We start from the raw sequence: 13,428 nt of genomic DNA, 5'->3' as shown, positions 1-13,428 counted from the left end.
TGGAAAGCAGCGGCTTCCTTCGTTGTGTCCTGCCATGGACACCATACCTGTTTAATGTTTTCTGTATATTAGACTCATGAACAGAGATGTTAACCAGTTCCAACGACTCCTTCAAGTCTTTAGCTGTCACTTTAGGGTTCTTTTTTACCGCATTGAGCATTCTGCAGTGTGCCCTTTGAGTCATCTTGGCTGGACGGCCACTTCTAGTGAGAGTACCCACAGTACTAAATCATCTCCATTTACAGACAGTTTGTCTAACTGTGGAGAGATGAATATCTAAGATCTTTGAGATAACTTTGTAACCTTTTCCAACTTTATGCAAAGCAGCAAATTCTTGATTGTAGGTCTTTTGAGATCTCTTTTTGCTAGTCATGGTCCATATCAGCAGATATCAATTGTGAATTAGGGCTGGGCGAAATGTAAAAAATATTTTTGCAGTAATTGCCTTAAAAAAATATTGCGATATCCAATTACATCGTCAAGGGTCGGTGAATTGCTTTATTTATTTTGCTTTAACATTTTTATTAATTTATTGAATCACAAAAAACATAAAATACATTTCTAAATACAAACTGCACTTTAAACCAAATGAAAAAAGCAATAAAACTACGAAGTGATCAAAAAATTGTATTTAACCACCTCCCCAAATCCAAACATTTACCATCTCCAACGGCTCCATTTGAATCACGGAATCCGCAATGCATGCCAACCGCGAGGAAATAAAGTGAATTAGATCGGAGATCATTTTCAGCATTCTCATAGATGACATTATTCTTGCAAACAATTTTCAGACGAATGAAACAGAGAAAAAAGAGTGAAAACTCTTTATATGCACTTGCTCCACAATGACAGGCTCGTGCTGCACGCCTCTGAACAAACAGCGAATCAGACACAAGCACTGACGGCTTTTCTTTTGTCTGTTCTTAAAAATATAATAAAGTGTGTTTCTTTAAGCACATGTCTTTGTGACTAACAGCATTTCTTGTCATGTGTCACTCCGAGACAGGTCACCTGCCAGTTGCAGGAAGATGAGCAAAATTATCTTGCGAACTGGATTCAGCCTCATCACATTTTGCAGGTGGCGGGTGCTAGTTTCACACCTTGGCCACTGTTTAATATATTTGGTGACTTCCCAGATCCATGGTTTTGCCATTTCCCGATATTGTCGATCATCATCTGTTCACATTCGGCTTTGGGATCTTTGTAAGACATCGTCGATATCTGATTACATCGTCCTATTGCCCAGCCCTATTGTGAATAGCAAACTCAAAAAAAAAATTGTTGCTTTTTATAAGTCAAAGTAGCTCTAACCAACACCTCCAATCTAGCTTCATAAATTGGATGCCAGGTTTGCCAACTCCTCACTATAATTAGATTTTGTTGACATCTTTAGCCTAGAGGTTCACTTACTTTTTCCACAGCACTGGGAATGTTTAATGGGATCTTTTCAATAAAGACATGAAAGATTATATTTGTTTGTGTGTTGTTAGCTTAAGCACATTGTGTTTTTCTATATTTGTAACTTTGATGAAGATCACATTTTATGACCAATTAATGCAGAAAACCAGCAAATTCCAAAAGGTTCACATACTTTTTCTTGCCACTTTACATTTCAAATCTATAGTTTTCCAAACACAAAATGCTGCGTATCCATAGACCAAGCTAGATCTGAGCCATGTTGTGTTTGTTACTTATGCATGGGCCAATAAAATGACCTACTCAATTTGTAGTGTTCTAAAATGCAAATCCAAAGCTCTGTTCACATGTAGTGAGCTGCCTCACTGCCTACTATCTACATAGGGAACTGCCTTTGAAGGCAGCACGCTTACCATAATGGAACATCTGATTTGGAAGAGGTTCCATTATAATGGAATTGACTGATATGAAACACTCTGAGCTTGTTGCAATGCATTCTCGAAATTGTTGCTTGCCATCATCTTTCACCTAGAGATTCCCATTTGTAAATACGACTTCCCTTGGTCATTTGTGTGCTCGGAACTGGTAATTACAATATTTCCGACTCCACTTGAAGGCTGCAGAAGTGTCTGACTTTACACACTCCATTATTTCTTTGAAGAAGTACATAATCCAGGTACTACTCTTCTTTTTGTTGCATTTTCAGTGTGAACACACAACTCTAATAACACTAATTATAGTGCAGAAGTATGTGATTTGGGACGCATAATCTTAGGAGGCAACAAAATACCTTTTGGAACAACCTTCACGTCAGGGAAGGTGCACACATGGGGCATGGGGATTGCAAAAGTTCAACAAACTCATTGTTTATTTTAGGGCTGAAAGTGCTAATGTTTCTTTGAAGATAAGCAGATTTCTGGCTGACACAGACCAATATTTTCCTCCCTGTTTTTCTTCTCAAAAGCATCACTGGCAGTTTGGTCCACATTTAATTTACTCTGCTACTTCTTGGCTCTGAACAAAGCTGAGGTCGTGATCAGTGAAGCAGCCTGCAGATGGCCATACATTTGCTGTTTAATTAATTTAGCTGAATCAAGAGAATTTGGACAGCGTTCTAACACTTTAAAACGTTCAAACCCATATCATGTAGTAGTGAAATTGCAGATTTGTCGGTCAAATGGTTATTTGAAGAAACCTCGCTAAGTTTTGTTCGTACAAAAATCGCTGCCATGATGTTAGGTTGTTGAGGGCTGTTGCCATGGTGTTCTTATTTGGTTGTTATGGTGTTTTGAGCAAGTGAACAATACTTTTACAGCACTTAATAATCTTGGTAAATATGAATTACAACATGTACTAATACATTTGAAAAATTTTAAGTTGTATGCATTAACATTAGTTCATGCATTATGAAACAACATGATTTAACAATGAACAATAGTGTTTTCATAAATTAAAAATTAGGATTAATAAATGCTATAAAAATACATTGTTAGTTTATCACACCTAATGCATTTATTAATGTTAAAGTATTAGTTCACCCAAAAATGAAAATTCAGTCATTGTTTACACACCGCTGTGTTGTTATAACCCTATATGACTTGGTACTAAAATAAAAAAGATGTAATGATACCAGTGATTCTACAGTACCAGTAGTACAGAGCACAGACTTAATTCGGTACCTGCACACTGACTTACTGACAGATTTATAAACAGATCTTGCAAAAAAATGAAATAAAAATAAATATTTAAAAAGACGGAATTAATGCGGAGCACATCTTTTGGCTTTCATAATATTCTTTAGCGTGCTTCATTTTAAAGTGTTAAAAGAGATTGTTCATATTACCACAAGTGATTATTGTTGCGTGACAGTTTGCAGATTAAGGGGCTGTTTACACGACAACGTTTTCAACTAAAAACTGAAAACTTTTTATGTGTTTTGGCTGTTCGTTTACACGACAACGACGTTTTGGGGCCTGAAAACGCAAACTTTTGAAAACGGGTTTCAAAGTGCAAGTTTTTGAAAACTATGCAGTTATCGTCTCCGTGTAAACATACAAAAATGTGAATTTGTGAAAACGATGGCGTCATGCGCACGCGTATTACGTGTTCAGTCTATAGGCATGTGCGCGAGTACTTCAAAACAACCCGCGAGACATTCAAAACTACAATGGCGGACTAATCTTGTGCTGCTCAAGATTTTGAGTTTATTGACGCTTCTCCAGCAAAGTGTAGATTTACTGCATCACTACTACAACCAGCGATCTCCATCTTCACTGCTTGTATTCACCGCTCTGTGGAAGAATGCTTATGTGCGCAGGCGCGTAGCGTTTCTTTACAAAGTGACATCGCCAACTACTGGCCTGGTATGCATAATACAGAGTTTTTAGTCGTTTTCACGGATCCGTATAAATGGGGATCGTTTTGACAATGTTGTTATCTGTATGCAAAACTTTTTTAAAACGCAAAGGAAAAACGTTTCCGTTTTTAGTAAATCGTTGTCGTGTAAACGTACCGTAGCTTTTGTGAAACCAGTTGTCGCACCTGTTTTAATAGCAAGCGCCCCTTCATTTTCTTAACTTTCCTTTTGATCACATCAGCAAACATTCATCAAATGATGGAGACGTACAGATGTGCGGTGTAGTTAAGCGCACCTCGGAATGTTAAAAAGATGATCCAGGTGACTGGATCACAGTGACGCTGCCCCGACAGAGTGTGTCAGTCGGATCACGGTGGACTTCTGCATCCTCCGCTGTAAAGTGCTTAGAACCAGCCAGAAAAATCAGAATAGCAAAGAATCAGCCACGAGTTTGTGGGCGTGTTTGCGACATTGCCGATCTGCATATTTCCTTTAGTGAATCTGGCGTTAAACCAGCACATGCAAATAACTGGCAGATTCATTCCCTGCTCAAGCCTGGTTTCAGTTTCACGTGAAGTGTGCCCACTGACAGTTAGTCACGCTGCGCACATGGATAGTTACTTATCGCGATATACATGATATAGCAAAATCTCTGTCGATTGACAATTTATATCGTCACCACGGTATATATCGTCATATCGCACAGCCCTAGTCCTAGTGTGATTATTAAACCACGAAATGCTGCAATCTTAGTCTCTAAGAGCTGCATGAGCTTTAAATGAATGTGTGAAGCAGACAGCTCATACATTGGACACTCCACAGACTATGAGAATCATTCGTGTTGTATGGGAGATGACAGAGCGGAGCACTAATCCACACTGAAGCGTTATTTTTAAATAATTTATATAATTAAATCACAGCATTTGCACTTTAACGATCTCACTGAGCCATGTAGCGAACTGTTTATCCAGAGAGGTTAAACGTCCGTCAAAAATACACATCAAAATAAAAGCACAATTCATAACAAAAGCTAAACGCCTGAAATTGAAGAAATTGCAACAGAAATATATTATAACTGAGAGAAAAATGTAATCCTCACTGTATAAATAATTATAATTATTATAATAATAATAAATAATGATTAATGAATAATGATTGTAATAATAACTATAAAAATTAAGCAAGATATCACAAGCAAGAGTGCTTTTGTACTGAATAAAAGTTTGTTAAAAAATGCAATGTTATGTTGATAAGTAATTGTTCTATTTTTTTACTTGTTAAAATTTTTAAAAGTTTAAGGAATTTTTTTGATTAGACACCATTTTAATAATGAAATTAAATTAGACTTTAAAACGTCACTACATCAACACAACGTCAAGTGGGTGACAGATAGGAAAAGTCTTGGTTACTTTCGTAACCTCCATTCCCTGATGGAGGGAACGAGATGTTGTGTCGATGTAGTGACACTAGGGGTCACTCTTGGGAGCCCCAAACACCAATGGGAATTGGCGAGTGGAATCTGCATGCCACTCCCCTAGACATACGGGTATATAAGGAGCTGGCTCACAACCACTTATTCAGGTTTGGTGCTGAGGAGCCGAGACAAGGTCCCGGCCATTTCAGCAGGTAGTTCAGTGTTGTGGCAGGAGGGACACAATGTCTCGTTCCCTCCATCAGGGAACGGAGGTTATGAAAGTAACCAAGACTTTCCCTATCTGTCACTCACTTGACGTTGTGTTGATGTAGTAACACTAGGGGTCCCTGTACAAAATGCCACAATAAGCTGAACTGTGTTATGTGGACTGGCGGTGCGAGACGAGCAGACCACTGTGTGCCTTGTAGTCATCGCACCTGGCCGTCACGTAACCTCCCCCAATGCTCCTACGAGTGTCATACGGTCACCTGCACCTCGGGGACAAGTCGACTGCCCAAATAAAATGGGGACAGGCTAGCCCAGCCGTGGCCTCTTCTCCTCTTTTTTCTCCCTAAAAAGAGTGGAAATCGTTTATCGACTGGGGGCCATAAGTGTCCACATTGGGGGGTGTCATTCCCAATGGAAAGACACAGCAGAGACCACACCCTGCCTGAGGGGGAGGAAATTGTGTGGAAATTCATCACATGGTCTTACCAAGTCTTGTCGGCAGTGTCTCATGTGGAGTAATCCCCATGGTAGGTCCTACCCAGGGGGAGGAGGAGCTCTACAACATGGCGACCGGTGGCAGAGGGAAACTCTGCCCAAGGTAGATGCGGGTTTACCAACAGAGAAACTGTCTCATGGAAGATACATTACACAGGGTTACAAGCAGGCAACCAGTGCATGTGGAGCACCTACCCCAGTACAGGGCCTAATAGCACACGTACTGGGCTGGCATCGAGTTTAGGACATCCAGGGTCCACGACCTCGTGAACACGACTGGGGGTAAAAAGCGCACATCTTCGCCACTGGGAGGGGAAAGGTGCTATACGCAAGCGGTACACCCGGCCAGCTGTCCCGCAACTTACCTGCTCATACCTGACAACACATGGGACAAGACCGGCTCAACCCGGAGATTGTAGAACCTTGCAAAGGTGTTGGGTGTTGCCCAGCCCGCTGCTCTGCAGATGTCTGCTAAAGAGGCTCCTAGTAGAGTGTGCTCGTAGCCCTAAGGGGGGTGGCACGTCCTGGGCGTGATATGCCAAAGCATTGGCATCAATGACCCAGTGGGCTCGCCATGACCTCATAAGCTCCTCATGCACCTCCGGGAAGAAAGGGACCAGGGTGGAGCATGGCCATGAGCGGCACTCTAGGCCCAGGAACCAATCGTCAAGCCGCGAGTGTTCAGGGGGGAGTGGAGGGTTCCACTCCAGCCTGACACTCGCAGCCGCCCGGGCAAGCATGGCCGCCAGCTCCATGTCGGTCTGCGACTGGGCGACCACACCCAAAGGTGGGAGCCCAGCCGAGTCCTCAGTGTCAGACTGGACGAGCCAACTCTCCGATGCTGCGATTGACAGCTCATCCTCTTCGCAAGCCCTGCATAAGACCGCGAACTCGCCCTGAGACAAGCCGGCGGTCTCATCCCAGAACTCGACCGGGACGAACAAGTGTGCTGGGGAATGGGAGGTCCGTGGGGGCATACCCAGCGGAGCGGCTCCCATTGGGGTCCCCAAATCACCCCCAGTGCTAACCGACGCGGCCTCAAACCCATAGGTAGAAGGACCGTGGTGGGGAGCCACTGGGGTGACTTTCCCTCTGAAGCAGAAAATCCGCGACCGCAATGTTGCCATGGTAATGTTCTCGCAGTGAGGCAGCGCCCAAGCATGTAAGACAGCGATCGTGGCCGTCAGAAGCGGAGAGGTAACGACTGCAACCAGGAATTATACACAAATGGGAAGGCATCTTTAAAAAGATGCTCTCCATGAGTGCCACTCTTCTAGAAGGAAAATATACTCTTTCAGAGGAAGAAAATACTCTTTTAGTCTGCTGAAGCGCCCACTCAACCGGTGCAAGAGGGGGAGAAGCTGCTTTAATGTGCCGTAAATCCAACAGCTTTGTAGAGGTGAATGGATCGGCGGAGGAATTCAGCTCGCTGAAACACAACTGCTCGGCTCTGAAGAGAAAATCTGAATGAGTGGTCGCAAGCCAGCTCCTTTTATACCCGTATGTCGGGGGAAGTGGCATGCAAATTCCACTCTTTAATTCTCATTGGCCTTTTCTCAAAGATCAGAGGTGTTTGGGGCTCCCAAGAGTGACCCCTAGTGTCACTACTTCGACACAACATCGAGTGAGTGACAGATAGGGAACATGGAATTCTTGAAAAATAATAAAAAATTAAAAGGATTTGGGGAAAAAATAAAACAGATTTCACTAGGACCCTGCTTAAAAACAAACAAGTGTTAGAAACACTTGGCTGGGCATAGAAATGCACCAATTCTTCGACTACAAACTCTTCAGACAGCACAAGTTCCGTTATCTGTTTTGTGTGCAGCTGTGTTGTGTTCTGTTGTCACTATCGCTGTGGACGACCTGTTTTTAAATAAACATAACGAGTTTTCACTTGAACGCCCCAATGTCGCGAAGGGTCTACGTGAACTGTTGCTCTCATGTCCTATCATGAACGCACACAGGAGATCAACGGTCAGTGAATATTTTCACTAAATAATACATTCGATTTCAGTTTGTTTCTCACCAAATCTTATCGTATGCTTTCATAACAATCATGAGTCTCATGGAATAATTTATCAGACTTCTGAATTATACTTTTGTGTTCTTTTGAAGCTTGAAGAGGTGGTCACCATAAACTGCCATTGTATGACATCACTGAGCACAAACATTTTTTTCACAATTTCTCCCTTTGTGCTAAGAAAAAGAGAAAGAAAGTCATATAGGGTTATAACAACACAGGGGGGAGTAAACAATGACTGAATTTTCAATTTTGGGTGAACTATCCCTTTAACAATTGAACCTTATTGTAAAGTGTTAAGCAATAGTAATAGTGATGCCAGCCTTGGAGAACACCACTAAATATTTTGCATGCCCCTTCATGAAATAACGTATTTATTATTGATAATTGATGAGAGTAGAGTTATTTATTTGAAGATATAACTTAAAATATATGGAACCCACCTAATCATCCTAATTATTGTCAGCTATGTGTGCTTTGTGTGATTCATTTTTCTTACAGTGTACTTTTCAAAGAGGATTGAACTGGCAAACTTGAAATAAATGAGTCGGCCTCCACTGATCTCAAACGTCTCTCGCCGTGGAGACACACTGCCTCTTTCTGCAATCTCCCTTTGATTTATATCTGAAACTTTTCTCTGTTCCAATAAAAAAGTTCACAGGGCAAGTAACTTTATACATCACTGAAAGTGACCCGGTGCAGGTTTTGCCCAGAAATTACTTCCTCTGAGTTTAATCTGATCTTCTTCAACCGATACTGTGTCCAAACTGGTTGTGATGCGACAAGTTTCCAGTGTCAAGTCACTTTCCTATCCTCACTGAAAATGAAAATCCTGTGGGATGTGATAAAATCAACACTAATGAGAAGATTTGTTATATTTAGAGTGTTTTAGATGATCTGACAGCTGTGATGTCATCATGAATGAGTGCTGTCAAAGCTACTCTGTGTATACTTGCTTTTTTCTCTTTGGGCACTTGATAGATGACAGCTTCTCCACTTTTCCTCATAATAAGAGCAAATGCACTAAAGCCAGATGGCAGTTCATATGTATCAAGGTTGATATACGACATCTGTATCAGATTGCCCAGGTGTTCATCAGACCTGATAAAGATTGGTTGCCGTGGGCTGTAAAGAAAATGCTCGGAATAGCATTACTACCGTACTACTATACTATACTACTATTTCTGCAATACATTGCATGCACTGCATGTAGGAGTAGGTTTGGGGTTAGGGTTTAGGTTTAGGGTTAGGGGTGAGCTTAACAGTGTATCTACAGATTTATTTTAAATGTAAGTACAATGCCATTACACATATGTAAATAATAGGAACATTGTATCAAATGCTTAAGTACATAGTAGTTAAAGACACCTAACATAAAGTTGGTCCAAGAATTATTTTGTTTTTCAGCAGGAATTTCAACTGTGATTTTTAACACCTGTTTCTGTGTTCATTATTTGATCAGACTGCTAAAGTTGTGACATTTCACATAAAATTGGATAAAAAATGAAAAATTGGTGATTCTCAAGAAACCTGACAAGAACATGTCCTAAACCTACACTAAAAAAACATTTTAGCCTATTTTTAAGATTTACACGTTACAATTGAATTACAAAATTCATTACATCGAATTGAGTAAATGTAACAAAATTAAATGAATGACTTTTTTAAATAAGTATAAGAATATTTTAGTTATTTATATTTTATATTTTATATAATGCACCTGTATATATTATTAAAATGTATTGTATTATATTTTTATTTATTTAATATTTAAATACATAAATCTTAAATTAGGCTAAAATAAAAAATGTTTTGTGTGTATTTTACTCCAAAATCAAAAGAAATAGGAAGTTATTTTTCATATAGAAAATTAAGCCTAATTTTTGTTATTTTATTTTATATTTTATTTAATGCACCTGTATAAGTTATTAAAATACATTATATTTATATTTTAGTATTATTAATTTCATTTTTAAATGCGGAAATCTTAAAATATTTTTTTGTGTGTATTTTATTCCAAAATCAAAAGAAATAAGAAATTATATTTTTCATACAGAAAATGAAGCCTACTTTTCACTCTCATTGGAAGTCGCTCCCGAAAGTCGTTTTCGTAACCTTCTCAAGTCGCTAAAAAAAATCCTTGGCTTCTCTGCAAAAAATAAATAAATAAATAAAAAAATAAAAAAATAAATATATATATATATAATAATAATAATAATCAAAACAAGCAAGTACAACCCCCCCCCCCCATCCATTATTTATACCATGATCAATGGAAATATGTAAATGCTTCACGCTGCGACCCCCCCCCCCCCCCCCAAAATGTTCAAGCCAAATCTACGCCCATGTGAGAATCACTCAAATATTCCAGCTATAAAAGAAATTTAAAAAAAACCCAGCTTTAACAATCCTGAACTGGTTTAGCTCGTCTCCCAGCCAAACAAACTGAAAACTGCCCAAAATCCCTTTAAAACCAGCAAACCAGACCAACCTGGGCTGCGTTTCTCAAAAGCATCGCAAGCATAAGTTGATCACAGAGACAACTGGCGCCAGTGACTTCTACGATCTACTTAGACTTACGATGCTTTTGGGAAACGCAGCTCTGACCAGCTTTGGCTAGTTTAAGCTGTTTTTTTGTTTGTTTTTTTCAGAAGTGCAATGTATTATTTCCAATAGGACGCTGAATTAAACACGCAACGTGATGAGGTCATGTGACAATGTAGCGTAATATTGTTTGAAATGTTCATTGTTACTTTATGCATTCGGTTTCACATACTATTTTAGAAAAATAGTAGGCTGTATACAATGTACACTATGCAGTATTCAGTATGGAGTACACTAGTATTCCATTCCGAACATTGTCAGTATTTCAGTTAGAGTGCAAAAGAAGATTTGTTGCTAATACTCTGTCATCTTTTCTCTCATATCTTGTTGTAGATGATGGTAAGCTGTCTTTTGAGGAGTTTAAAGCTTATTTTGCTGATGGGATACTCACAACAGACGAGCTTCGGGAGCTGTTCTACTCTATCGATGGACGACAGACAAAGTATGTCCCTCAAACATCACAAACGCACAATTTAGCCTTAGCTGACCTGTATCCTTGACAACTGTACATTTTGATTTAATTCCTTAATTAGTCACTTTTCAGAGGGGCATGATTACTATATTGCACCACATGCAGTGGCTTTTTGAGTTGTCTACATGGAAGATGAATAAGCCAAATGTTCATACGCAGGAGGATCAAAGTATTACCCGAGGTGGCATGTACGATTCAAAGCATGAAAATTGTGTTCCAGGAAGCCGAGGCATTGACTGAACAAAGCAGCAAATTTGACTGCACAAAAGAACTGCTTTGCAGCTCTGCATCACACACACACAAAGATCCTGACTCAAAACACTTTGAGCTGAAAGGATAGAATAGTTGTGCAATCAGTGACTGGCCACTGAGTAATAACTGTATTCACATGTGTGTAGTAAATGAGTCTAAATATAAGGTTCTGCTCTTTGCATCGTATGCATTTGAATTCCTCATTAAAACATTAAACTGGTCTGTAGATTTGCGGGCTCTTGGCCTTTATCTAGAAGGAGAATTACCTTATTTTTTCTTTATCCCAAAGATAAATGTGATTTGTGCCACTGGGCAGGAGTTGTGGAAATGAAAAATGGGTCCCAAGAGTATGGCCACATTTGTACAATTCTACTTCAAACAATTCTACTTGTCCCAGTAATAAGTGTGCTGTAAGTCACTCTGGATAAAAGTGTCTGCAAAATGCATAAATGTAAACATATCTTGTTTTTACCCTTCATGACTGCACTCTGTAGCGTTATGCGCAACAATCAAGTGCTACGTCTTATCCAATTATCGCGAGAGTGCAAGTGTTTGCGCTATCTGTGTGTGTGTTCCTCAGAAATAGGTAATTGCACTAAGACGTTTCAAAAGCTTGTCTGGTTTCAGTGCAAAGTCTAAACTCAGTTCCTGTATTTGCAGTTTGGAGATTCCACCAGCAGGTGGTAATAAAGTTCAGGTCCAAACTCTGAAAATATAGTGGAACAACAAATGATGTCCCTGCCAATCACTGTTGCAGCCATTTTATGTGACAAATATTTATGAGAGAATTATAGTTCATGGTTTATTTTTCAAGTATTTTTAATATTATTTTTAGGCTATGTTTACAATTGTATTTATGATCTAATTTATATTGGCATTTTTCCACCTGTTGTCCTAGAGTGATTTTTGAGTCACTACAAAAGGGACCGGTGGAAGAAGTTGGAGAGAGTAAAATGTTTGGATTCGGTATGATTTTTTTGACCACTTCATTATTTTGATTATATTTTCATTTTGTTTAAATTTTAATTTAGAAATATTTTTGGTTACATTTTTTCGTGTTTCAATAAATTAATTAATTTTTTCCAAATCAAAATCGACTGGTAGAGGTGAAGTGCATGCAAAAATCTCTCGATCCACAGTCTAACCTGGAAGGCTGATACAATCACTGTTAATACTAGCCATGATTTGTGTGTCAGTAGATGAAAATGATTAATAATAGCCAACATCCATATCCTGAACCCCATTTTCCATGCATATAAAAGGAGAGTGTCACTGTCATAGAAAAATGCCTGATGCAGTTAATGCACAAAAGAACGTAAGTCCATATTTCTATTCTTCTAATTCATTGCGTATAGTCCATTTACACTACCAACTTCTTATTAATGCGCATGCCTTTGTTTAAACAGTATCTCCCTGGGGAATGGGAGGTCCGTGGGGGCATACCCAGCGGAGCGGCTCCCATTGGGGTCCCCAAATCACCCCCAGTGCTAACCGAAGCGGCCTCAAACCCGTAGGTAGAAGGACCGTGGTGGGGAGCCGCTGGGATGGCTCTCCCTCTGAGGCAGGAAATCCGTGACCGCAATGTTGCCATGGTAATGTTCTCGCAGTGAGGACATGACCCATCCACGAACGCTGTCTCCGCATGGGCAGCGCCCAAGCACGTAAGACAGCGATCGTGGCCGTCGGAAGCGGAGAGGTACCTACGGGTTTGAGGCCACGTCGGTTAGCACTGGGTGTGATTTGGGGACCCCAATGGGAGCCGCTCCGCTGGGTATGCCCCCACAGACCTCCCATTCCCCTGGGAGATATAAACAAAGACATGCACATTAATAAGAAGTTGGTAATGTAAATGGACTGTATGCAATGAATTAGAAGAATAGAAATATGGACATACGTTCTTTTGTGCATTAACTGCGTCAGGCATTTTTCTATGACAGTGACACGCTCCTTTTATATGCATGGTGTTTGACAGGGAATGGACTATATAAAGAGACCCAGATGGTGGAATAACCTCAGAATTAAATTGCACTTGACCCAGCCCATTAGCGTTTTGCTTGAGCAATTTCACCAAACCCACTTGCGCCTAGACTTAGCGCATGCTTGCACGAAAATACCAAAACTTTATGGCCATGCCCACTGACTTTGCATATATGACTTAAAGCATAGCA

The 13,428-nt window shown here is 40.0% G+C and overlaps 1 protein-coding gene across 1 annotated transcript in view; it reads left to right on the top strand.

Moving 5' to 3' along the window:
- The window catches only part of LOC127446022 (N-terminal EF-hand calcium-binding protein 1-like), a 55,568-nt gene that overhangs the window by 18,011 nt on the left and 24,129 nt on the right, over positions 1-13,428 (top strand). Inside the window, exon 3 of the mRNA XM_051706627.1 lies at positions 10,870-10,978. Within this exon, the coding sequence (XP_051562587.1) occupies positions 10,870-10,978 (109 nt within the window). The remainder of the gene's footprint in view (positions 1-10,869; positions 10,979-13,428) is intronic.

Source organism: Myxocyprinus asiaticus, chromosome 9, assembly GCF_019703515.2.
Source record: "Myxocyprinus asiaticus isolate MX2 ecotype Aquarium Trade chromosome 9, UBuf_Myxa_2, whole genome shotgun sequence".
NCBI classification, from domain to species: domain Eukaryota; kingdom Metazoa; phylum Chordata; class Actinopteri; order Cypriniformes; family Catostomidae; genus Myxocyprinus; species Myxocyprinus asiaticus.
This window is presented reverse-complemented; position numbering and strand designations above follow the sequence as displayed.